The 27,575-nt window shown below is 35.3% G+C and overlaps 1 protein-coding gene and 1 long non-coding RNA gene across 3 annotated transcripts in view; both read left to right on the top strand.

Annotated features, from left to right (window-relative positions):
- The window catches only part of PCDH11X (protocadherin 11 X-linked), a 441,647-nt gene extending 429,690 nt beyond the window's left edge, over window positions 1-11,957 (top strand). For both annotated transcript variants that reach the window (XM_090150278.1, XM_090150279.1), the window contains one exon: window positions 10,773-11,957. In XM_090150278.1, coding sequence (XP_090006404.1) covers window positions 10,773-11,164 — 392 coding nt within the window. In that variant the 3' untranslated portion in view covers window positions 11,165-11,957. The remainder of the gene's footprint in view (window positions 1-10,772) is intronic.
- Window positions 11,958-14,422: 2,465 nt separating this feature from the next.
- LOC149916028 (uncharacterized) lies at window positions 14,423-26,769 on the top strand. The gene is made up of 4 exons (XR_016471109.1): window positions 14,423-14,674; window positions 17,949-18,117; window positions 22,400-22,472; window positions 25,897-26,769. It is a non-coding gene; the product is annotated as an uncharacterized LOC149916028 (long non-coding RNA).
- The last annotated feature ends 806 nt before the right edge of the window (window positions 26,770-27,575 follow it).

Raw genomic sequence — 27,575 nt, forward strand, 5'->3', positions numbered from 1 at the left:
ACAAGCTACTGGTCAGTACAGGGGAATGAAAGGGTGTGACTTCCTGACTCTGCAGTAGTTATTTTTAAAATTTTTCTAAAATAATTATTCATAAAAACTCAAAAATCCTCCAAAACAGAATTAGGTGGAGCATAAAGCTTGTCCTTCTGTAGTAATGGTAAGGGAGTCACAGAAAATTTAGAAAATGGAAATGAACGTAGATTGTGTTAGGCTGTGTTGCAGGTGCAGTTAACTGGAAGTAATGCTGTTTTTCAGAATCATAAGCTGAACATGACATTGTGAAATGAAAAATCTGAGGAAAAGCTTTGGTGAAATGAGAACATTTCCTTTCAGTAATGTCCTTACTGCATAATGTTGGGCTAGCAGATATTCTCATATTAGAAAAAATCTACATGGAAATAAGGAGGAAAAATGGAAACTATTAGTTCCTATACTTTGTACCCCAAAATTTCATTTGAATCAATGCTGTCACAAAACAGGTGAACTTGAAAAAACAACTTTGATAGAAAACTGCTTTGCCAGAAAAGCTTCAGCCAGCTTTACTTGCATACTGAACTCAAGTAAATAGTTTTAATACTGTTGATCAATCAAATGCAGTATCTAGCAGCACTCAAATAAGCAGTATTACATAGGTATTTACATTTGAACATAATGAAAATATCTAGAAATATTCACAGTCAGAGGAATATTCAAAATAAAAAAAAAAAACCTTTTTATTGTTTGCTTTGCATTCTAATAAAGGAAATGTTTTGTTTTGTTTTCTTGAAATGCAATTGGGCTCACAGCATAAAAGCCACAGAATATTTAAAGAATGTTGCAGAGGTTTTTGTTTGCTGCTCTACTGGTCTTTGACTTTAAATTTCTGTTTGTTTATTCCTGATGAAAGCAAAATTTTTTAAAACACATTTTTATTACCTACCTCTAAGGACAGCACAGGAAAAATCTGCTTACTGATTTACTTAGCATCTGGGTTTTTTTATAAATTCCTTTTGAAAATATAGATTTCATTAATATGTCTGAACTATGAACAATTGCAAACAATTGTTCAGTTACTTTATATAACTGCTTAGTATTCTATCTTAGATTACTTTTACTGTAAATTCAATAGTATTGAAAATAATGGCTCTTTGAACTTTCTGAAAACAGAGCCCCAGTTTGGTAAATGCATCAGGAAACTTATTGAAGTGAATTAAAAGTGTGAATACTGAAAACTGAAGCAGAAATGTAGTTATTTTATCCCACGCCTCTGTGAGGTATCTCAAATGTACCTGTAATTCTTGTCCTCTTCATCACCCTACACTCTGCTGAGGATGGCTTGCTCACCTGATCTCCTTAACTCATGAGTGTTAGAGTTCATTATTAGAGTAATATGAGTGTACACTAATATTTTGATGAAGGTCATTTATCAAGAATAAATGGTACTGACCTTATTCTACCTAGAAATTCTATTCCTTTATCTGTTTGAAGTTCATCTATTTTCCTGTCTCCGAGGATAGATCTTTGTTCTCTAGCCAGAGAACCACAAAAGGTAATTGATTTTTTTTATTGCAGTGTTCACAGCCTAAGCTTAAAGAATGTATTTTCTGCTGTTTCCACAGTAAATGAGTTTATGTAGATTTAGTAATTCTTAGTTCTCTGTATGAATCTCCATGCTTTAAGTATTCAGTGATTTATTAAAAAAACAAACAAACAAAAAAAAAAAACAAACAAAAAAAAACAATGCAAAAACACTGACCTACTTCTCTGTCCTTTTGCTTGTCTCTCTCACACTCCTCTTTCTCCCCCAACCCCCTGGCCTTAAAAAACTGAGCATGGTGTAATCTTCCCTGTATGCTTAAAGGCCAGGTATTGTAAATAGTAATTGTCTTCTTTTCTGAATCTTAAATATATATGTGTGTGTGTGTGAATGCAAGAATGGAAGTATGAATGAAAAAGGGAGAAAACTCTTTAGAAAGGTTGGAAGAAGAGAAAAAAACAGATGTTATGAATCATCAGTAGAAGTGACTGCTAAATAAATTTCATTTTCAAATTATGAGCTTAAAAAGCTGCATTTTGAGGAGTGCTGTACAAACAAAACCTCAAGCTCTTTGTATGACATAGGGTTTTTCCCCCTGTTTTTTGAAGAGGAAATGTAGCAATGCACGTATTTCCTTTGTATAATACACTCTCTTTTTCCAGTGCCTCTCAAATTAATGTTGATACACTACTAAATCCCACAGCAAACCCACATGCAAAAGCTTCTTCTTATTGAATTAAATGAGAGAATGTATCATGTTGAACTGACTCTTGATTAAATAAATAAATGAACTTAAGCAAAACACATCTGTTTAATTGGTAAGGGCTCCTCATGTGCATTCCTAATGAGGTATTTGGAAAAGTATTTGATCACAAAAAAGGAGACATAAATGCTACTTCAGAATGTCCAGTGTTACCCAGTATTGGTTAAATGAATTTTCTGTCAATTAGCCCCCCTTCTGTTTTAATGTGTTCTTACTTTTTCTAAGGTAACAAATATGTCCATGGTTCTAATAAAGAGAAAATAAATATGCAGGTATTTTTTATTCCAGATTTTATCTTCTTAATTCTGTTTTGTTTTATTTTTAGAACTTTTTTCTAATATTATTTGGCATAGATACTTAATTGTTAGATATAACTTCTTGGTGGAAACATCCAAACAGGGTTAATTGTCAGAAAAGCAGCAGGAAACAGGAAACAACTTGTATAACATTAAGGAGTGACTTCCACGTGAAGGATGGAAAGCAATTTCTACTACACATTCGCAATCTAATCTCTTGAAGTTAATAAGAGATATACTAATCCTCATAGAACTTCTGCATCACATACTTCAAGTAATGTTTAAGGATATTTAAGAAAGCATAAAACTAGTTTTTATATATGAATACACATATTTTTGGGCAGTAGGGCCTTAGAAACATCATCATATTAGAGAGTACTTAGTGAAATAAGTACTGTACTTATTGCTTCAGACTCTCTACAAATGCTTGAGGATATACTAGCATTACTATACCTTCTATTTTTGTGATCACACTAAAAAATGACTTTGATGAGAGAAGCTCATATTGCAGAGAATGATATAAGGTTTTCACTGCACTCAATCCTGCTGGGATTGCCAGAGTGAGCCACTGTGTGTCACTTAGTTGTCAGCTGGGGTCAGCCCACCACATTAAGATAAAAACAATACTTAGGAGACAGTTATTCCAAGATGATAATTGCTGGGTATCTACAACTTTAAATAGACTCTTCTTTTCCTTCCCGCAAACAATAATTTTATCTTTAGAGGCTTAAAATGAAGTTTGACATATCAAGAGGAAGAAAAATTTGCTGTGTTACAAATGTCTTTCAGAAAACTTCTACTGAAAGTGTTTTCTCTTCCAGGGGCCAGCTGTAAAATCACAGCTGAAAATCATTTTCATCCAGCATATTTTTGCAGGATATTGGGTTTATTGCAGAAATTTTACATCAGTAGAAAAGCTTGATGTATACCACTGAAGATGCGTGTGTGGGGGAAGAGATACAGATTTCACTCTTTACTTTGTCTCCAAGTCAAAGGTTATTGCTGGAGGAAAAACCATTCTTCACTGTGTAGTTTCACCTTATCTAATTGATTTGAATTTAAATTTATATTCTGTGTTAAATAATGAACTCCGTATTAATAATTAAAAAGCTTCAGCACAAATGTAAAGCAGTTAATTAAATATTAAATAAAGAACATTGTATTACTCACTATTTTAATCAATAGACTAGATTTTAGGCTATTCATTTTAGATGTTCATTATACTTTACAAGTTACGGTTAAAATTCTCATTGATAACTCAATATAAGAAACATATGTCTTTTGCAAATTAGAATATTTGTTTTGCTGTAAACAAGGCCCATACATTAAAGATCAATAATACAGTTAGGCTGCTGAAAGAAGAGGGGTCAATACCATGCACTCTGCAATATTCTCACATGCATGTTCATTAGCATTGAGCAAAAGAGGTTGCAGGTGTTTGAGGAGCTCAGTTTTTTTTCAGAAGCTTATTTTTTTCAATGAAATATCTTTCTGTAGAAAACAGCAATTACTGAAACCAAGCTTCTTATGAGATTGTTATTTTTAAACAATTTCTTGGTTTTGATTAATACAAGATTGGAATTCCAGTCAGAATAACAACGAGAAGCTTAATGAAAGAGTAATGTGCCTTGTTTTTGTTTTTTTGTTTTTTTGTTTTTTTCTTCTAAGGCTATTATTTGTGAAGGAAAGATTCACTTCACTTCACAAGTGTAGTTAATTATACAGGAATTACCATATGTTCTCTCTTTTTGCCCTGATTCATCCTCCCTTCTCTGTCTTCTTCTTCACCAACTTTCCCTATCCATCTTTAATAATGTTTGTTAGACTAGTTGAAGCCAGATGCAAAATATCCACATTTCATACCAGTGGGATTTTATAATAAAAAAGCTTCACTCAGGACAGCTTTTAGGATTAAATTCAAATTAAAAGCATGGATGTTAGGATGTGTAACTGTGACTGGAATGGAAGAAAAGCCTATTCTAGCAATTCTATTGAGCACAAGATGGTCACACAGAGATATGTTATTTCCAGCATGCCTCTTGATTTCACATTCAGAATGTCTGGAGAATCAGCCTTCCTCAGAGTGTAATTTAACATGGGATATGGGAGAGGCAAGCTCTGTATGGAAGGCTATATAGTAAAGGCAGTGGTGTGTCCTACTTGTTCTTTGAATAAAAAGGTTGAAAGGCTAAAACTTCAGTAATTTATTTAGGTTTTTGAGTTACCAAGATATATATGGGAAATAAAATATTCATAGGAAGCTTCTCCTAAAGGGATTCTATTATAAAAGCTAAAAAAGATATATTATAGCAGCAGTTATTTAGGGTTTCTACATTCAAGCTTCTTCCTTCTGAACTTATTAAAACAGCCCAGTTTATACTAACAAACTCTTCTGCCCTTCCTTTCTTATTGTTAATGTCATTTTAGTTCTCTTAACATAGCAGAGACTGCTAAATGATGTTGCCCAAGTGGCAGCTTTCGGTCACCAGGGTAATTCTGGCTATTATTTCCTATATTATGCTTGAATTCTTGCTTAGATTGAGTACCACTTTTAGTACATACACATGGGCAAAAGAAGGAGGGGGAGAAGGGAAGGGGGAGAGTGCAGGAGAGAACACAACCCATTCCTTAGGAGCCATTGGCTGAGAAGAACAGTATAAGATTGTCATCTTCATCACTCTGGTGAGTTCCTGCTGAGCAGAGAGCACTGAAAGTGCAATGGGAGCTGTTTAATATGAAACGCTTCAGTAAATGAGAGGCACTTCTGGATGCTGACAGAATAGCATTGGCACTGCAAGCCATGTATTCATATATGTGCTGTGTTGTGAAAATATGAAAAATAGCTCAGCAATGGCATAATTATGGGCAATTTGCTTAATTGCTTGCTAATTGTTGCTTGCTTTATTATGAAACAAGAGTGCTCTAAATGCAACACTGGATGGTTTGCATCCAAAATGTATCATATTCAATACTGGCTTTTCATTAAGACTTCAGCATTAAATTCAAGCACTCTATCTATATTCCATTTTTATTTTTATTTTTAAATTGTTTTTGAAATTTTTAAATATAATTTATAAGCTCCTAAGCCTGGAATATGAATACTTTGCTAATGAAAATTTACCAATTCCTTTTGATTATTGTTACATTTAGTGTGGATAAAGTTAGGGATGTTTTAAGGGTTCTCCAGAAGATCACACTGTTGATTGGTCAGCTTTAAGAACGTGCAGCTCCCTTTTAATATATGTTAAGAAATCTTTCAGGGGAGATGTGCAATTCTTAAAGTTTGGCCTAAACTTCTGGAAAAACATTATACGGCTTGATCAAGATAGCCTGCTTTGAGCAGTAATTTAGACCAGGTATCTTCAGAAGTCCCTTCCAACCTAAGCCTGCATGATTCCATAATGCAAGTAATGAATTTTGTGATCTTATCTTAGTAGTACACCTCCTGTTTGGCATGGACATATGGGCATAGGGATAGAAAAGATATCTTGTATACAGCAAGGTACAGAGCATTATGAGAATGCTGGTAACACAGTCGTATTAACAGCTTGTCTCCCTTTGAAAATTCTCTGTGAGGAATAGTCTTAAACTTCCAATATTGAGCTGAAAGCATCAAAGTATGCAGCATTATGCTATGTATTTTGTAGTGCAAAAAGCATTATAGAATTCTTCAGCTTTATTTCATATGCAAGAAGAATATTCAGCATTTGTATTTTCTATCTATACCGTATATGGACTTTATAATCATAGAAAGATACAACCAAAAACAAACATAAAACTATCAAGTAGTATTTTTTATAACTGCTTTTACTGAAGGATAGCTACCTGACAAAGCTGAAACTCGATGTTTTAAGTGAAAATAATTATTCTTACTGAAGAGTGTTTTGACCTATAAATGATAAAGACTGCAGAACAATGAAGAAAGCCTTTTAACTATTGTGCTTTTAGTTATACTTGACAGTTCTGATCTAAACATTTCATAAGAACTGACATACATTTTCTTTAAAAACGTTCTTAGTTCTGAGGCAGACAGTTTAAATAACAGCTTCATTCCTAAAACAATTCTGGAGTTCAAACAACACTGGTACATTCACATGTGTATGAGTGTGATCCCTTGGATGAATTAAAAATTCTTTCATACTACTTGTATGTCATGGTTGATGATTCTCTTACATGAGAAGATGCTACTAGACACTGAATTTCAGTACAGAAAACCACTATCTCTTCTGAAAATACTCAGAAATGGCAGAAACCTTCTTTAACTTGATTGTTAGAGGCAGACTCCACAGATTTTTCTTACCAGAATACTTATGGGACTGGAAGAATAATTACCTATATTACCAATTTTGAAAGAGAGAAAGGCTCAAAAGTTTTTCTTTTCACCTACATTTGGTAGTGACTTGCATGAAGTAACTGTTACAAGCAGTTGCCTGCATAAAAAGATGCAAAGCAAAAGGAAGCTTGAAGAGTAGCATCTAGAAAATTCGATGGTCAATTTACACAGCATTGGATAAACGGCCTGTTGAGCACTGAAACTGATACTTGCCCATCAGTGCTTGCATACCACTTCATATTGCCCTCTGGGATGCTCTGTGGAGCCAGCCTGATTCCTTCCTTTTAAGCAAGCAGCAAATGGTGGAGGGGAAGCCAGGCTCAGTGCTAGTTACATTGACTCCTTTCATTCTAAGTTGGTAACAGAATTTTGGAAATCAGCAGCATTGTATTGTAAGTTGGCTCCATTAGCAGTACACTCTACTGCTGATAAAAAGCTCTTTGGTTTGATAAAATATGGAATTATTAAAAGTAAAATTTTTATAAATAAAGCATAGTTTAGATGGCAATAGACTGCCAGGGCCGGGAAGCAAGTGAGAAAGATTTCAAGTGCTAATGATATCTTAGGAAAATGGAGAATGAATTCAAAGGACTGAAAGAAGCTACATTTCATGGCCTAGAAGAACAAGCAAAAAAGATAATGTCTGGTGAATATTCATGAAGAAAAAAATCCTATGTTTTGTGCTTGTTGGTTGAAAAACAGAATTATGCTCCAATGGTCATTTTTACTTCATTGTGCTAAAAAATAATGGTTTTATTTATTTATTTTTAATTCATGCCAAATAGAAGTTGTTTTGCAACCCGATTGTCCTTGCTGGTAGTTTTTACTGCAACAGATCAGTTGCTGAGATTTGCTAAGATTCCTTTAAATGTAAATAGTGAGGACCTTGCCTGTCTCGCAGTATATTCATTGTCACACCCTTAGTTAATTTGGTTTCCTACAGCATACCCAATCTCCTAAAATCTGCCTCAGGGCTGCACTAATGCTATGGCCTATATGCAGATGTTTTAAATTAAAAACAAAACAAAACTCTTCTATTCATTTTATAAAACATGTTCTCCTTTTGAGGTTACATTATAGGTTGATAACTTTTTTTAAGTGCAAAATGTTATAAACAAAACTTTACTGTTGGAAAAAAAAAAAAAAGAGTCAGGCATCATACAGAAAAGTACTTGTATGTGCTAAATACTTTTTCATTTCTTATTCTCTTGCAGCACTGCAGAACTGCTCAGTAGAAAATGGAAGTAACTCTTCAAAATTAATGAGAACTGTATATTTTGCACGTCAGTAATTATAAGCAGAGATGAAAAATAGAATTATTTTGGCAATCAAGATTATGTCTTACAAATACCTACCCTGAAAGATTGTGATTGCTACAAAAAAACTTATCTTCTCAACAGTCTGCAAGTGCAGGATTGTTATATAATTAAACTCAAACCTCAAAGCCAAAATAATTTGTACTCATATCATAGGATTGTGCCCAGAGTTGTACTAACGATTTGATAGCGTCTTTTCATAATATTTTTGCTAAAACTAAAACTCATGTACAAATCCTTTATTAAGATAATAAATGAGACTGGCATCCTGAGAACATTGTTGTTCTTTGCATGCTAGCATGTTCCAAATCTACATGCAGTCCGACAACTCATGACACAAAATTACTGTCATACTGATCTGTATAGATGGTGTCAAGAACGCTTTTTCAGTGACCTTTTATTTCTGTAGTTGCCTTGTCTAAAGCATAAATGTTATGTTTTTATTGCCAAATGCTGATTTTAATTGTTTAATTTTGTTTATTTTTTTATTTGAGCATTAGATAATACTACGATTATGGTAACTACTTGCTATGTGGAGCTAGTAATACATAAGAATTATTATTTCCAAACAAATAACTGTATTTTTCCAGCTTAATTAATTAAAAGAATTTTAAGTGATATCTTGAAATAAAAGGAACACTGAGGGATTGAGTATCAAAAATGTTTTGTTAATAAATGCAAAAATATCAGTTTCTGCATAAGTCAGGGGTTACTCAACTCTCAGTCAAGGATGTACCTGATTTCAGTGAATTGTCTTGATCAGAAGAGAAGCAAACCTGGATAATTAAAGAGTTTTAAGAGCTTGTATATACTCAGATTTATGTCTCTAATAGCACATAGTAGGACACAAAGAGATTAGACTAATCTAGCAGTAGTAACTTTTTTTGAGTGAACTATTTTCTCTACTGAATTATTTTCATATTTATATATGCCACTACCCATCAAAACTGGATTAGTATTTCAACAGTAAGGTGCCAAAGCTTTGTCAGGATTACATTCAGACATATGGAGACAAAATGACGATAGATATGTTGAAATGCTAATAATAGGGCAAAACAACATTTATAAATATTCATTTCCCTAACAGGCAGATACAATGTACAGTGCCCTTCAGGAGAAATAATCAAGAATATAACATTAATGAAACAGCAAGAAACCAATTGACTACTTACAAGTGGTAGACTTAAAAAAAAAAAATGTATCCTGTATTTTGGACAGCAGCATTATGTATTTTAATGTCTGAAGGAAAAACTAAATCCATTTGTATTTAGATGTAATATGGAAATATGTACTTATGCTTCGTAGTTTACACAGATTTCAACATTCAAAGTAAAAACAGAACATTAAATTAAAGCAGAAATACAGCATCTGTTTACAAACAAAGCTCAAAAGATGAGAGGCTCCTACTCAGAACTCATATTGCAATAAGTAATTTGTAGCAGCATAATTTCTGTGCTAGTTGTGAGCCAGAGCCCATTTCTAAAGATTATCTTCATGAAGCTAGATATTAAAAATACATACATAGCTTTTATCACATAAAAGGATAGTCTTGAAGTTTTGTGAAAAGACACAATGAAATATCTGAACAGAGACTTTTCCTCTCTTCTGACATATTTTAACTCTATTCATAGTAAGATAATATAAAATTATTATATATTATATGAAAAACATTTCAAGAGATGATTTCTAGAATTTTAATTATATTAATTTGAATCTGCACTATATAATAAAGCCACAGTCATTTAAATGAAATTGATCAAGATTTTTTATGTGTTGAAAATTATGTGTTTCTCAGTTGGTAGTTGGCCTTTGAACACATTATCACTTCTGTAATCCTTTCCAAGAGCACAAACCTTGCATCTACTCAAGAGCTCTGGTTCGATTACTTGTAAACTACAGAGGTTACAGCTTTTCTTGCTATTACCCTTTGATTTTTTCAAGATTTCCAGTATTGAATGCATCAAGAAATCAATCCTCTTTAAAATAACTGTAATGCTGTTTTTCATTCTTAAAGTTCTTGAGTGCATCTCTGAAACCAATGTACCACCTTTGACTATATCCAAATTAAATTTGTTTTTTCCTTAAACAGAGCAAAAAAAAAATAATAATAATAAAAATAAAAATAAGAAATCCAGCGTTAAGAGCATATTTTTAAAATCTAATTTTAATCTTATTTTTTTCATGAATGCAAAAAATGTATTGCTAGATTATTGTAAAGCTTTTAGCTTTGTTACTAAAGGGACGATTTTAGAAAGTAAAAACATCATTGTAAGTAGACTATATAAGGGCTTTAGTTACTTGGGCTGTAGTGGTGTTATCATCTGTTCTTCAGATGCTAATGTTTTTTTCTGATGCTCGCCAATGACACCACTGTGGGCTTCCAAATTGAAAGCATCTATATGTTCATTTAAGTCGTATGACTGCAGGTATTTTCTTTCCAAAATATGTCCTTTGTTTTAGAACTGGGATTGCTTTCTTATCCTTCATTCCCTACTTACATCATTGTTTAAATCTTTTCATAATTTCTTATCTTTTTCTGTCCTCCCAGCTATTGAAGTAAATCTCCAGAAAGCCCTGGCTGAGGCCTCTGAAACCTGCACGCAGGAGTGTCTCATCCTGGGCCATTCTGACAACTGCTGGATGCCACCTTCTTTGACACAGTATCAACAATCCAACACACCTTTGCCATCATTTGGCTTCCAGCAAAGCTGGGGCCGAGGAGCCAGGTCCGACGGACGACACACTCTTGGGAGGCCCCTTCCAAAGGATGACACTGACAAAGGCCAAGGTGGGCCCAGGCCCCAGTTCTACAACACCTGTGAAAGACACTGCACCAGTGAAGATCCTGTCAAAGTTATTCCTCTGGCAAATTTTGCCATGTCCCACCAGGCAGCAGTGTCTGGGAGTAGCACTGCGTTTATCCATGAGCACCAGCTATAAATGCGTATCTGACAAATCGGCTATTTCAGGCTTTTAGGTGTTACTGTATATAGTCACAGCCTAACACCGTTCTTAGTGCATATACAAATTTGTTAGGCTTGTGAATATTTATGTATATAGAATCCTAAATTTAAATGAAAAGCTAAATCCTTAGGACTTAGTTAAAGAAAATTCACCACAATTGGTAAAATATATAAAATGGGGAAGAAAAACTCAAAATCCAAAGCCAATCAAAAGAAAACCATAAAAACCTGCTTATTTTCTTACGTGGGTCTATATGGTGCAAATATCTGCTAGCAGGTCTTCCTCCCTGTTGGAAGCAATTTCTTAATACAGCTTAGGAAACATTGCAGTAACATAACTTACCAATTTTTTTTCTGTCTTCATTGTTATAATTTATAAGGTATTCATAGATTTCACCTTCCATTTGCTTACGAATAGAGATCAAGTGGTCAATTTCTTTTTTGGTTACCTTACACAATATAAAAAGATATACTTAGGAAGGAGGGTGTACATTTCTACCAAAATTTACTTTTCATGTAATTGAGAAGGAGAATGTACTCAAAGATATGACAACTGCTTTTGATTTTAATTTTCAGTGGTTGAATCTACAGGTATTTATTCTTTGAAAGAATGCAGTAGATGAAATAGAAAGCTCTTAACTAGGCTTTTCTGTGTGAAATAGAAAACAGGACAGGATACAATATAGATCTAAAAATATTACAATATTTTTTTTCTAAGATTTTCCTTTCTACAATAATAAAAGCAACAGTATAATGCATATGCTTTTCAAGCCATAAGTCTAATTCTTTTTAATTTTTTATTTTATTTTATTTTTTTAATCTTGCAGAGCTTGCTTTGGCTACTGTTCCTGTTAGTTGAAAATTACATGGGCACTGCTGAAATCAGTAGGAAACTGGGGTAGTTTTTTGGCTGATGTCTTATTGTGGCTTTAAGCTACTGGTGTTTAAAATATTATAGTGACGTATATGTTTGTTTTACAGATATAATCAATCACCTATTGCAAGTGTTCAGTAAAAGGTTAGCGATAATATTAGTTACTTCACCCCAAACTTATAAGATAAAGGAGTAGTTGTCATTGTAGCTTAGTTTATTATTAGAGAATCACAGACATTTCTCAGCAAAGAAAGAGGAATCCAGGTAATGAGTGCTGGATAACTATAATTACAAACACACTCCAATCATATTATTTGACAAAGTCTCAGTATGATTCTCTGTAAAGATCAGGATTTTTTTTTTCAGTATTTTGTGTACTGGATGATATAATAGTAGCAGAAATAAAACTAGTAAATTCTATAGTGGATAAAATGGAATTCCTTTCTTCAATGAAAAAAAGAAAAAACACCACATTTTCCTTTTAGCATTCTGTTGCTGTTTAGCCATCATCATTTACAGTGTGTACATACAAAGATCTTTTTCCTTAACAAACTGCATAATTTTGTTTAGTTTTATTAGTACATTAAATGAGACAATTGAAGTTGCGTGGAGGGAAATTTGAAAGTGTATGAATATTTCCTATGGATAGAATTCTATGTAAGCTTCATACTGTAACTTACGTGTAACATAAAAATAAAATTAAATAAAAAAAAAAAGGAGTGTAAAAATGCTGTAATATTATCTGCTTGTAAAATTTATAGAAGTTCAAGTTGTTGAGGGTTTCCAATGAATGCTAAAAGAGCTTCTATTTTGTGCCCAGCAGGTATAAGTAGCTTTATATATTGTTGTCCCCACTGTAAATCTATTCAAATCACATTTACATTTTATGTGCAAAATAAAAAAAAAATAAAAAAAGCATCACTTTTAATCTACTGATAGGGTTTAATTAATAAACATCAGATTATCTGACGATGTACTTTTTTGGTTTTTTTGTTTGTTTGTTTGTTTTTGTTAATGTAATTTTCAATAATGTTTAGAAAAGATGTGGCACACTGCTTTCTGGTTGCATGTAAATCCTGGGAGAAAAAAAAAAAAACAACAGTCCTTTGGCTACTGACACACAACGGTTGATACAGCTCATTTTCAGTTCCAGGACAACTAAAAATTTGACAAATTAATTTACACCTAATATATACAGAGCCATTTGTTGTTTGCTTTGGAGACATCATAGTTAGAAAAATCCAGCAGTCCTTTTCAGGGATATACAAAAAAGCTTATCTGTAGTTTACACAGCCTTACCAAACACATTAATTGTGCAAATGTAGAATAAGGCTGGCATATAATACTTCCTATTGTAAGCAGAGGACTTTCATTTTTATTATAGAAGTCTGCTATACCGTGTGTGTATAGAATTGGCAGCTGCACTTGAAAACTCATTTTTTTTCCTCTCAACATGTCCTTTCTGACAGAATATTGTAATTGAAATTTATTGGCAAAGCAATCCATTCCTACAGTTTTGCTATTTTCACAGAAAAAGATAAAGACACTAGAATTATATTTTTTCAGAGGCAGACGAACAAAACAAACAAACAAACAAAAAAGTTTAGCAAATTATTTCTAAAAAGAAAACAAACAAAACAAAAAAAAATACCAAAACAAATGAACAAAAAGTCAACAAAAACCCCAAGAAGAACTGCTTAAACAAGAAGAATTGTAAAGATGAATATGACAATAGGAAGTGTTAAATGTCATATCCAGGAAATTGTGTTATGGTATTGCAAAATTCTGTCATCAAGATACATAACACTTAAGTAAACTGTTACAGTAAATACATACTGTATCAGGAGTTAAATGTTGCTTTCATTTTTACATATTATATATCTAATATATAAAATTATGCATTGGAGGCAACATTTTTTTTCTGTGGACTGTTAAGTGTCATGTCAGTATCCAGAGGAGTAACATTACTATAGACTCATTACACATCTTGCCATATATATAAGTAATTTATCTAGTGCATAGGCTGTATATTTTTGTGTAATTTTTTTAGTCACTTAACTTATTTTATCTTACTTGTGTGAATTTGTGAAGAAAACAATCCTATATACAATATACAGTAAAATGGTAGTTACATGATTAGATTTGTTTCATACAGTGTAACAGTAAAGGAAAACCTTTGCCTTCAAAGTAATGTGTCACACAGTCTAGCCTAGATTTTTTTTTTTTTCCCAAGCTCAGTACATGCTTGTTGCACTTCCAACTACTGCATTGAGAATATAAGTGATAGCATCAGAAAGAAAGCTTTTTGATGATGTAAAATAATCAAGTGTAAAAAAATCAAAAAAAAAAAAAAAAAAAAAAGCTAGTTCTAGGCCCTGTCTGCTTGGCCAAACAGAAGCTACAGAGCACCTGCTCTCTCAGGGTTATGAGCTACTCAGATGCAGGTCATTTAGCTAATTATCATGGCAATGAGCCCATGCTAATAGGACCTGAGGGCTTAAGAATGTTAGTGTGATAGCTTGGTTGAGAAAAAGTTAGTTATGTGGTTCTGAATACAGTTAGGTCTTTTTTTTGTCTGGCACAGGGATGAAGGCTCTAGCCACTTTGTATCAGGTATTTATGTACCCTGTGTGTGTAGATATGTGGGTTTTCAGTTTTTGTGTATTTTTTTTTTCCCCCTGGGAGAAGTGATACATTGCTCTGTTGTGTTCTGGGCAAGTTCTAATCTAGTGAGGAACCACTTCAGCCTCAAATTATCATTGTTATGCCTGCTTCTGGCATGGTTAAGTGAGACGGTTGACTTAAATAATTAAGTCCTTAATGGTTGATTACCGCAAGGTTGTTAAATTCAAGCTTATAAAGTTTCAGAAAGTTTGATCATTTACACTTGATTTTATTCTTAACAATTCTAACTCAAGTTTTGCTTTCGCAGCTTTGAAGCTACTCCTTATTTAATAATCATTTATTACATGATTACAGTGCAGCTTACTGCCATTATTTAATTAGATCAGTAAGAAGGGAGGGATCGGTTTGTGCAGACACAGAGCAAAGTTGAAGGCAAAGATTTTATTTGGTATATGTAGGAAAATTGTGTATAACATGTTATCCCTAGTGAAGAAAAGAGACTGACAATTTCTTGTAAATATCTGGGTTTGTATTTCTGGGAAATATCCCTGCTCTATGGCATACTCCAGGATCTGAGAGTGAGCAGTATATGTCTGTGTATTGAAGCAGCCCTAACCATGCTTTACAAATTGTGCAGTTGGACACCATATATCATTGTCCAGCAGCTTTTAAAGTCCAGTAAATTTACAGTAGTTCTATTTCAGGTTTCTGTACAGCATGTTGTCTTGTTAATTACAATGTTTATTAATAAACTAGATGCACAAAAGCAGTTTTCTCTTTTGCATTGTCTTCTTTGAGTTTCTGAAACACATATTTAATTTTTTATTTTTTAAATATTCCTCTACCTATGCTTCCTTCATTCCCTGCTTCCCATAACTCATTTATTTGTAAACCCCCGGACTGTGAAGAAGGAAAAGTTGATTACCTTGCAGTTGCTTCACAGAAGTGAGCAGCAGGCTTTTGATAGGTGGTGGAAACATTCACAATTCAGTGTGTATAGCAGTCTAGCTTTCTACTATCAGATATATTTTATGCTTCTCGGTTGCTTCTTTTTGTACAAACCTCCCATCTTCTACTATGCCTCCCGTATGCTTATTTATTGAAAATCATTACAAGCTGGAGTTTGAAATGTTTATAGGTTTTGTATTGTTAGAACATGAGAAAATGAGCTATTTTTGATTGAGAGAACTTGATTAGTATGTTGTTGTTGAGGTAAAGGGATGAGCCTCTCACTATACTTGTCATCTAATCACAGAATCACAGAATGACCTGGGTTGGAGGGGACCTCAAGGATCATGTAGTTCCAACCCCCCTGCCTAGCAGGGCCACCAAACATACACCTTTACTAGATCAGGTTGCCCAGAGCCTCGTCCAACCTGGTCTTGAACACCTCCAAGGACGGGGCATCCACAACATCCCTGGGCAGCCTGTTCCAGGACCTAACCACCCTCCTAGTAAAAAACTTCCCCCTAACATCCAACCTAAATCTTCCCTCTTTTAACTTAAAACCATTTCCCCGTGTCCTGCTATTATCAGCCCTTATGAAGAGTTTACTCCCCTCCTGGGAGTAAGTTCCCTTCAGATATTGAAAGGCTGCAATGAGGTCGCCCCGCAACCTTCTCTTCTCCAGGCTGAACAAACCCAACTCCCTCAGCCTGTCCTCATAGGGGAGGTGCTCCAGCCCCCTGATCATCTTCGTGGCCCTCCTCTGGACCCTTTCCAAAATCTCCATGTCTTTTTTGTACTGAGGGCTCCACACCTGAACACAGTACTCCAGATGGGGCCTCACAAGAGCAGAGTAGAGAGGGACAATCACCTCCCTATCCCTGCTGACCACCCCTCTCCTGATGGAGCCCAGGATCCCATTTGCTTTCCGGGCTGCCAGAGCGCACTGCTGGCTCATGTTAAGTTTCTCATCTATCAGGACCCCTAGGTCTTTCTCTGCCGAGCTGCTCTCAAGGACAACTCCCCCCAGCCTGTACAGGTGCCTGGGGTTCTTCCGGCCCAAGTGCAAAACCTTGCACTTTGCCTTATTGAACCTCATTAGGTTCACCCGAGCCCAGCTTTCCAGCCTGTCAAGGTCCCTCTGAATGGCCTCCATTCCCTCCACCGTATCGACTGCACCACTCAGCTTGGTGTCATCAGCAAACTTGCTGAGGGTGCACTCCATTCCCTCATCGATGTCATTAATAAAGATGTTAAAGAGCACCGGTCCCAAGACAGACCCTTGAGGGACACCGCTCGTTACCGGCCTCCACCTGGACATAGAGCCATTGACCACCACCCTCTGTCTGCGGCCTTTCAACCAATTGCTTATCCATCTAGTTGTCCACCCATCAAATCCACTTCCCTCCAGTTTGGAGATGAGGATGTGATGGGGGACCATGTCAAAGGCCTTGCTCAGGTCCAGGTAGGCCTTGCTCAGGTCCAGGTAAATGACAGTCAACTAGCAGTCAAATGAGAAATTAAGGAAAAAATGTTTCATGCATTTTCTGTATTATTTAATATTTAAAAAGAGAACTTCTCTTGACATCAAGGCAGTAGTATCTTTTTCTTTGACGCAATTATGACTTTGGAAGCACAGATTTCTTGTCTGTCTGCTGAACCTCTTTCAAGAAAAGAACATGCTCAGCCTACAAATTAAACCCAACGAAAACAAGCAACAACAACAATAAAAAAAAAAACAAACCCACACCATATTAGATAGAAGGCACCCCTGGTTTGGATCATAAATTCTCAAGCAGTAGTGGTTCGGAAGGGCAAACTCAGGAAGCAATGAAACTCGAATTTCACAGAGCTATTATAAGCCAGTTTTAAGAATAATAGAGCAAGACAAAAGTAAGCAGTATCTGAAGATTTGCATAATTTTAGCACTGGTGTGTTGCAAAACTGCAGCAGGATTGCAGAAGTAATGTTCCCTGAGAATCATCTGTTTGCATCCCTTCCTGTGAGCACAGAAGAATACATGGTACGCTTCTCTGGCCGTGCTGGAAATAACTGAATCCCAGATATCTGTTGGGTAACTCTATACGTGCAGTGTTTTCAAGCAGCAATACAGTGTTCAAGCAGCTGATACAGCGTTCAAAAGCCTTTAAGACAGACTCCAAGGCTTCCTGCTAGGAAGTCTTCCAGCAAGGTAATTGCTTGTTAGAATGTAGAAAGGGATTTATTTAAAGAAGAACATGGGTTTACCAGTAGTAGGCAATATTGGAGATGTGCTGCCTATGTGATCATTTAGCACTTTCTCTGCCTTTTCTTCAAGTTTCTTTCAGGTGTGACATAAGAATTGAGCTGCAGTTGGATTGAATAGCAGCTAGCTCCTCCTTAGAATGGATAAGTCAAAGAAGAAAATGAGCAAGAAGCTAGTTTCTACAGTGAACAAAAAGCAGCTCTCCTCCTTTGTGTGGTGGTGAAAATCAAACTTTCCGAAGGTATGTGTAACTCTACTTGCAAATAACAGGTATTTTTCTAAGATGTAATCCTTTTCTTTGGTCCTTGCATTCACAATCCAGCATGAAAATAAATGATAACTGCAATGAGACCCGTGGTATATTTCCTTATTTTTATTATTATTTTAGTGATATAAAGGTATTTTGATGGTGCTTAATTTCAGGCTTAAAGCAGAAGTTCTAATAGCAAGTGTGTTTCTTATCTGAAATTTGTCTTCGTACTTAGGTCTAAGTAATTATTTTTTTCAGAAGTTTAAATCTGAAGGTGCAGGCTTTTCGGATAACTTTTGTTTATGACATTGACGCAGCCTCTTCTTAAACATTTATTCTCTCATAGGAGTTGTCTCTGTAAGCAAAAATATATACACCTATGAAAGAGACACAAATGAGATGTCTTGAAGCACTGTACTAGACTTCAACCCATAGCTTAAAGCCATCAGTAGTGATGTGCTCTAGAGCAGATGAGTAGGATGTGCAATCAAAAATACATTTTGTACGGCGCCAAAATGAAGTTATTCATTGCTACTGCAGCTGTTACATATGTAGTAAAATAGCTGATTAACATAATTAGTTTAAACTAAGATAAATTGTTCTTAACCTGTATTTAGCTTGGAGCTGTTGTTTAGTTATGGGAGATGGTAAGACTGTGCCCAAAAGCTTGCCTACATTTTTTGAATTTCAGCTGTTCTATAAATACAATTTCTGCTTCTCTGCTGTGTAGAACAAACTTCATTGTACAGACGTAGGGAATTAAATAAACCGTTGTATAGTTCTCTGGAAGATAATCAAACAGAAAAGTTAAAATCAGACTGAAAAAAAACGAAGTGATTGTAAGTGGGTAGGAAAAAAAGGTGATTATTTTGAATAGGAGAAACACTGTAAAGAAAGAGGCAAGTAAATAATCTGGTCAATTTTTCCAGCTAACAAATATTCTAGGATCCACCGATCTGTACAAAAATATCTGTTAACTTCAACAGAATTAGCATCGTTAGACCCTGACACAATTAGAATGTGTTTAGGCCTATTGGGACCTTTGCACCAGGTAGGCCTACAGATTCATTTCTAGTGAATACAAAGTATCTCTTCCCATTGCTGTGCAAGAGCAAGGCCTTTCCAGTTATTCTAATGGAATATGGACCATTGAAATGTGAATGTTAAAGTTAAATGAGAAAATAAAGGTATGTAACTGATCGACACACAGATAAACACACTCTCAATTTTATTTTATTTGCTTTTGAAGTTTTCTTCTATGTATATGGGTCAGATGCCATCACTGAGCATCTCACTGATTACTATTTATAATCCGACATTATATTATGTAGGTGTGCACAAAGTCAAAGCTGCTTGTCTTGGCAGATACAAGTTGTTTGTTTTTAATTGCAGCAGAGACATTTAGCACTCTGCTTGCCTGGTAACATAGGAAACAATACAAGACCTTGGCATCTAAAAAGATTAGACGGTCTGAACTGATTGGCTCATAAAAACTATGCTGCAGAAACTGGCAAAGAAAACAAGTGTATGAAATTCTAAACAAGTATTTTAAAGGCAGAAAAATAATATAAAGGGTCATATTTGCTGTTTACGTGCTTCAAATAATGTATCATGCAATTATACCCATATTAAAAAAAAAAATAATTGCACAGCAAAATGTGTTTACAAAGCCTTTTTGTTACTTGAATTTGCTCTCTTGCAATGGTTACACACAATCGATCTACTAGGATTTTTTAAATGCTTTTTATCAGATTTCATCCTATTGAATTACAAATGTATTTTTGTTAATATAATACAACTGAATATTACAGAAAAGATCAAATTTTCCTATATAAAAGCTGTCATTTCAGTCTACAAAAGGCAGTTATTTAAGCCTATTGTTGTTTTGGAAGTACTTGTCTGAAATTCCTTCAAAATATGCTACTAAAATATGCAGAAAAGACCAAGAAAAATGCTAATATTGAAGATTTATTCTGTGAAATTTGGGTGAATTTGCATATAACGTTTCCTAAGATACATGAAATGTAATGAAAATTCAGTAATGTTAATAATGCTTCCTGTACGAAGAACGCCTGATGTTAGTAAAGAGAGTACATGACAGTAATTACAACAAAAGTAAATCTAGGCAATGGGTTAAATAGAAACAAAGACACAAATATATGCATTTGCCTACTACGTACAGGAAAAATGTATTTTTCATAATATTTATAATTAGGCATAATAACTGAGACAGACACATCACCCCTGACTGTAGGGATGTGTTTTGTTTAATAGATTTCTAAGGTGGATTTTGGGAAAAATGTACCTGCAAGGATAATTCCTTCAACTCTGGAATTTCAGAATCTCTGTGTACTCAGTTGATGAAGGAAGAAAGTTAGAAAATTAAGATGAAATGTCTTTTATATTACTAAAATCAGATGTTTCTGAGGTCTAGTATTTACATAAAAGTTGTACTCCATATTCTAAGTATGACAATTGGAATGACTGATCGGTGGCAAATAAAACAAATTCAGCCCCCCTCTTCTCCCACCAAGCAGGGCTACTAAGCTCTTCAGAATAGTTTTTGCTTGCCAGGATGCACCTGGTTGTGTTTTGTCTTTCATGCCAGCTTCCTGTCAGAGGGGTATAGAGAGGCTGACATTTGATGTATGCAAAAGAACAAAGAATAGGTTTTGCATTAAAGCCAAGTTGGCAAATATTTTTGTTTCCTGTGACAAGTTTTGCTTAACTAGCACATGAGCCAGCCATGCAGAGAAGCGTGCTCCTATAGTGCAAAACAGAATCTATTTAAGAAGGTAAGAACAATTGCTGGGTTTTCACTTCCCTTTCTTCACACTTTTGCTAAATGCTGCATTGGCACGTCACTTTCTTTTCTGTGACAAGTCTTTCGGAAAGCTAACAGGGAGCCAACTGTGCTTAGGCATGTGCACCTGTACCATAGAGAAACCAAATGAAAACATTAAATAATGTTTCCCTTTATGCAGGAGAAACATCAACAGCAAAAGGATGCTGCAAGGAGCACTGCCACAATACAGAAAAATTGATAGATTTGTCTCTTCATGAGAAAATTCTTATGAACTGGGAAAAGCTGTCTTGGTAGTGTTGGTGTGTGTGTGTGTGTGTGTGTGTGTGTGTGTGTGTGTGTGTGTGTGTTCACCTATTTAAGTGCTTATATCTGAATAGCCTCTAACTGCAACAAACCAAGAAACAATTATGTCAGCTTGTCCTTGGCGTTGGCTGGTCACATGAAGGAAGGCTATATGCAGGGAACTAGCACTTCAGTGTGAAGGACATACTGGACTGACCTTGGTGACATCCCTGGGTCTCTCTTTTACTTGGAAAACTCCTGCAACTTGATCAACCACACTGTACAATCACACAAGCCTGGCAGTGCCATTTCTAAAAGGAAAAGTGATAAAACCTATTTTCCAGTAAATTCTTTCAGTATTCAGTAAGTCCTATGCATATTTCAACCTCATTCTCACTTAGGTTTCACAAGTTTTCTCCAACCTGCACCACTGGTTTTGACAATTTATTCCTCATTTTAAATTCATTGTATGCTGGACTTTGCCGACACTGTGTGCTCTCCCTGTCTTCAGGAATAAGTTGCCACATGTCTATAACTTAATAGCAGCTGGCTTAGTCTGCCTGACATGCTTAGAAGGCTAGAATTGGGATTTGTTTTCCAGGTTTGTCAACTTTCTGCTTTCTAGAAAGGCCTTCAAGTCAGGAAATTTCCTGAAATATTCTAAAAGATCATGGGTGGCTGTAGTTGGAAACAAAGTAATAGCAACTTCAATAACGCCATTGGTAGAAATTTATGAAAAACTTATACAGCCAGAAAGTTTGAGGCAGGTACAATGGTGATTTCAGACTGTGACAAATAAGCATCTTTAGTAGAATTCTTCAAGACTGGTGACCTCAGAAGTACATTTAAACATTAGGAATGTGCACAGGTAATGAGCAGCATGGATGTTGGCAAGCAGTAAATGGTTATTTCAGTTGCACACGATTACGTATAGTAGTGTAAATAGAAATTGTGGGTTGTTCTATTTATTTGGTATTTCTACATCATTTACTCTACATTTTCTCCTCAGCTTTAGTCTTTGTATCACATTTTAAAAATCCTGAAACATACTCCTTGAACTATGACTTTGTTAACGTCTTTTTCCAAGTTCTCTCAGTTTTTTCTCTGTATTGTATTTTAGAGCAATTTACCTGTGATGACAGAAATGAACCTAGAAAATATAATGGAGTTTTCCTAATCTTCCAGAGTTTGCCTTTGGATTCAATGATCTTGTTCCATGAAGTGATCACAGATCCAGACACACTTCTGGTCTCCCCAGGTAGGGCACTTCTCATGTGCTTGGGCAGGCAGACAGGGACATCTGGTCAATTAACAATGCTCACAGCTCACTGGGACTGATCATGTTTCTCAAGAGCCACTTTTAGTATGTCTGTAGACATATGGGATCTCTTCAAAAGAGTTTCTACATAAGCATATATATATATATATGTTTTAACACTTTTTCTCCTTTGAATGCGAGCTTTAAGGTCTTCAGACATTTCAGCTTTGATTTATTTTTCATTTGCCCTAACTAATATTACTAGTGGTCCTAGAGATTGTCTTTGGCCTTTGCCCACTGCAATTTTCACACAGTTTTTGAGAATCCAGAGATATTTCATAAAAGTACTCAAAATTGTTCTCCAAATACGTACTCATCGCAGTGAAGACATAGAATACTACTGCCTCTTTGTCTTGTGCAGTATGGAAGTCAGTGCTGCTTTTTTCTGGCATTGCAACCACCTGTTCAACACAGGTTACTCACCCTTCTGCATTATCAAGATTGTATTTTTCCTCCCTGAGAAATAGCAGTTATAATAGGCTATTTTCAAAATGACAGCTTAAGTGGCTTCATGGTTCCTTAATCTCTATTCAGAAATCTTGTCTCGCTGCATATTTTTATTGCTTTCTTTAGAAAGTAGCTTGTGAGAAAGGTAATACATTATTAATGCTACATGTCATCAAATAAAATAAATACTCACTTTTTGAGGAACCTGATCCACTAATCAAGATTAAATGAATGCATCTGAATTATTCAAAGGATCTCAAATAGTGCAACTTGTACTCAAATTGAATATAGTGAAGAGAATATTCACAATATAACAAAAAGAATCTCTAGTAATATTAACTACTTTATTTTCACAACAGGAAATGGGATTGTTATATTTATTTTTAATCAGTGCAAATATTTTACCCTCCTTGAAGGGCAAAAAGGTCCATGCTAGGTTTCTGCACTTTCATATGTTTACCACAATGAAATAGCCTTCTAAATAAATATTTCTTTTCATAAGAACAGAGTTATCCAACACAGAAGAGATTCTGATTTTGTTCCTTGCTGTTTCTGTGATCTAATGTTTAATTCTCAGGATAATCAATTCTTCCTCCTCAATTTCATTTTGCCCCTTCAACACATACGCAGTTTCCTAGTATTTTGCCAACAGTGAAATCTTTTCAAAGGAGAAAGAGGGAGAAGCGATCAAGCAAGTGTAAATATTATTTTTCAAAGTATGTAAAGTAAGAACATGGTACTTCAGGCATATTCATAGTTACTGACTTCATGTCACTGAGGCTGATAACTAAAGAACTGCTAGAATAGTTCTGAACAATCTTTATGAAATTAGAATTTTGATTATGCAAACCTAAAAGCTAATGTTGAAGAAGCATATTGCTGACATCCAAGTATGACTTATTTCCATATGCTACAGTATAGATCATGTAGCTACTTTTTAATGAAAACATCAACCCGGAAGTTGTATACTTCTAAATGTGCTTTGAAGATTGCATATCCAGTTGGGAGTCTGAGATTTGGCAGACATGTCTAAATCCATGATCCTATGCCAAGAGATGCCACATTTATGCTCAGATCTACTAGTAAGTTTGAGAACTCAAAACTGATCCAATTCTGATTGAAATCAATGGGTTGTTTCCACTGAATTTAGTGACCATATGTTCAACCCAAATGTGGTTTGTATTTTGAAAAAGGAGGAGATTTTTTTTTCATCTCAGATACTGTTTTCCCAAGAGGAAAGCTACAAACTGGAGCTATGGGATTTACACATTTACCCCTTTTGTTTAGTCCTGAAGGAACAAAATTTCTCCAAATATGCCTGTGTTCTCATTAGCTTTATGTGCTGCATCTCTGGAATAAAGTTATCTTATCTGCTTGTATTTCAAAACATTGAAGAAGTCTGCAATATGTTGAAGAAAGGCATGTTCTTCCTGGAGTATATGCAAATTTTCAACAGAGCTTACTCTGGGAAATTGAAGTCTTTTTATATTTCTTAAATGAAATGTAAAAAAGAGCCACACAAGTATTAATATATTTATTCTACCCACTTTTGATAATGTTGAAATACATTTTTTGGTATATTTTATTTAAAATATTTTCGGTTAACAGTAGGTAACTGATACCTATTTATCTATATACATACACAAAAGTACATTTTCATTATAGTGTAAGCCAGTCAAAGCAAAGCCAGAGAGAATGTATTTGTCATACCTTGCATTCAATCTAATCTGTTTTTTCACTGATGCGTATTCATCATAAGTCTAGCAAAACATGCTGAAACGCATTGGAAGGACAACCTCAATAATGTTGGTAGATTTATGTGGTAGCAAGACTAGATTTTAACAGCAGCTTTACTTTTCAAACCTGTGATAAAACTTCTGCTGCAGTTTGAGAGAGTTATTTGACAAAATATTTTCTTGTTTCAAATATGGCAGGCAGGTGAGTGATTAAATTGGTGGAATACTATAGATAAAATCTTAGGCACATTCTTTACCCAGATGATTTTTCTGAATGTATCCTTGAAAGAAATACAAATCATCCCAATTAAATCTTAAGTCCTTACTCCATGTACTTTTGCTTGGGGCTGGAATTTACAGGAGCTGAGATTTCAGAACAAAACCTCATTGAAAATCCACCAAAAGATTTTCATTAACTTTTGTTGGGCCTTGAGTCACATACTAAATGATTAAGACTTCTTTCATGGAAGTGTAAAATGTATGATTTTTTCCTAATTATTTTTATAGGCATACCTTCTGTATCAATGTATGTTGAAAAATAACAGCACTATTTAGTAAAAGCTGTTTAGAATTAACATTTACATTGAAGATTAGTTCTCTTTCTTAACTTCATTACTTGAGAGTATGTTGGTTGCCTTGCTGTTAGTACCCTATACATTCTCATTTTCTTTTCAGACTATTATGCTGAAGATAAAATAAACAATTTATTTCCTCTGTATTTTTATACAGAAATATATCTGCAGAAAAATTTACAAGCGTAGTAAGTCTTTCAAAGTGTAATGGTACCTTCTTACACAGTGATTTTGAGATCAGCATTTAGCAAATGCTTGTTGAATCCCTAGTAAAGGCTGAATATGGGAGCTATACAGAAGTAGCTCTGCCTGGAAGAAGGAATAGCTGCCTGGCAGAGAACAGTCTTCTAGGATGATTTTGGTGAATCCTGACTGTGAATGTTTTGGGAGGGATTCAAAACCTAACAGAAATCATTTCTAAAAAAACAATTTCTTTTAAAATATAATATAGAGATCACAAAGCATTGATAGTGTGTAGGAAAAATATTTCAGCCTCCTGTCTTATCGGTCAATCGTAAAGTATAATTGACCAAGCCGCCCAACATGGCAGGAATCATTAGGGTGACTTTATCTTGTCTTCACTCATTTCTTTCCTTTTATATCTCACAGGTCTGAGATGGGCAGCTATTTTTAATACTGAAAGCTCTCATATGTCAAGTCCCATGTGAACTAATACTGTTCACCATCTTATTCATCCGTCAGATCAACAGTGGATAGCATGAGGTGTTCCAGATTCAAACGCTAGTGACACCTGACAATAAAGCTCATCTATCAGGAGCAAACACAGCACCATTCAGGTCCTTGAGTGACTGGAATGCCTGCACAGATGAGAAGCCGTTGTCTCAGGACTCTCAGAAAACCTAATATTTGAACCTTTTCTCAGAAGCAGATGTAGCTGCAGCACAGCTTTATCCAGCAAAGCTTAGACCTCTTGAAGGCCCACATTTATCCTGCAGTCATAGGTTTATTTGGTCCTGTCAGTTAGTAACAAGATGTTTAAGTGGCAATAAGCTCACGGGTAGAGTAAGAAGAAAATTATGAGGGGTCTCTAACAGGCAAAGAGGAATTCATTTCTCATCAAAGAAGTAGACCAAAACTGGCAAGAAGTCAAGGCACACAAAAGGAGATGGCTCTTCATGTGGTTCACATCTAGCATTTCCAGGCACTGCTTAGAGCTTAATCAGTTCAAGAGACACAATGAATTACCAGAAGAGAAATTCTTTGTGTTATTGAATGTCATTACTGACCAACAATGTATGCTCAGGAACAGCTGAACCTCCAAATGTCAGGACAAAGCATTGCACTTACTTCAGTACTTTCCTGATATTGTGTCAAGGTGTATACCCAGTGAACTCATCAGACGTTTGGGTTTACCAGCTACCAGCTCTCATAACATTCTTATTCAATGCCATTCCTTTGTTTTATCTACTTGACTTTCTTTTTCTGCACTGCTGCTTTTGATTTCTTCCAGAAGCTCTAGAAGCTTCTGGAGTCTGTGGAGTATGTCAATGGTGACTGATTATTAGCTGATTTCTAATGGGTGGTTCTTCAGTGAGAGATGTCTTCAGGCTGGTCGTTGGCTGCTGGTTGCTTGCTTGGTTTGGTGGCAAGGTGTGGTCCCCTCTGTAGCAGCAAGCAGCAGCCTGCTCTGCAGGCACATGACAGAAGGCTGGAAAGTGCCCTCTAGAGGGGCTGCTGAAGTGCTAGTGACCACTGAGCGGTTCAGCTCCCAGCATGGCTGAGATCACACTCTGGGGGGACAGAGAGGGTTCAAGGCCTCCTCCAGGCCCCTTGGACTGTCTTGAGCAGAGTTGCATGTTCTGGCCAAGTATGTGGGGATGAAAATGCATCTTTCAGACTTGAAGTTTACTATAGAAAACTTTGAAAAAATAAGACCACCTCTGTCCTAGTTAGTTTTATGATTTGGACTTCCTTTTTGTTCCTTATGATCAGGGCTGCACTATGTTACTGTTACAGAGCCTTGTTAAGGATTCGAGTCTATGTAAAAAGGAAGATCAGAAAAGGGCTGACACTTAATACTGGCTATGGGCTGATCTTTGGCTGTCGTGGCCTCTTTTGTTGGCTTTAGGAGAGTCAGAGAAATTGATTTCTTCAGCATTAGGAAATGAAGGCTAAGGATGACCTTGTTGCTGTCTACAGCTACCCAGTGTGAAGATGCAGAAAGGGCAGAGGCAGACTCTTCTTGGAGATGCACAGGGAGGACAGATTGAGAAAAAAATGGAAAAAGTTGAAATGCGGGATGTTCCAAGTAGGAATGAGGATTTATT

Source organism: Phasianus colchicus, chromosome 14, assembly GCF_987193195.1.
Source record: "Phasianus colchicus chromosome 14, bPhaCol1.hap1.1, whole genome shotgun sequence".
Classification (NCBI taxonomy): Eukaryota; Metazoa; Chordata; class Aves; order Galliformes; family Phasianidae; genus Phasianus; species Phasianus colchicus.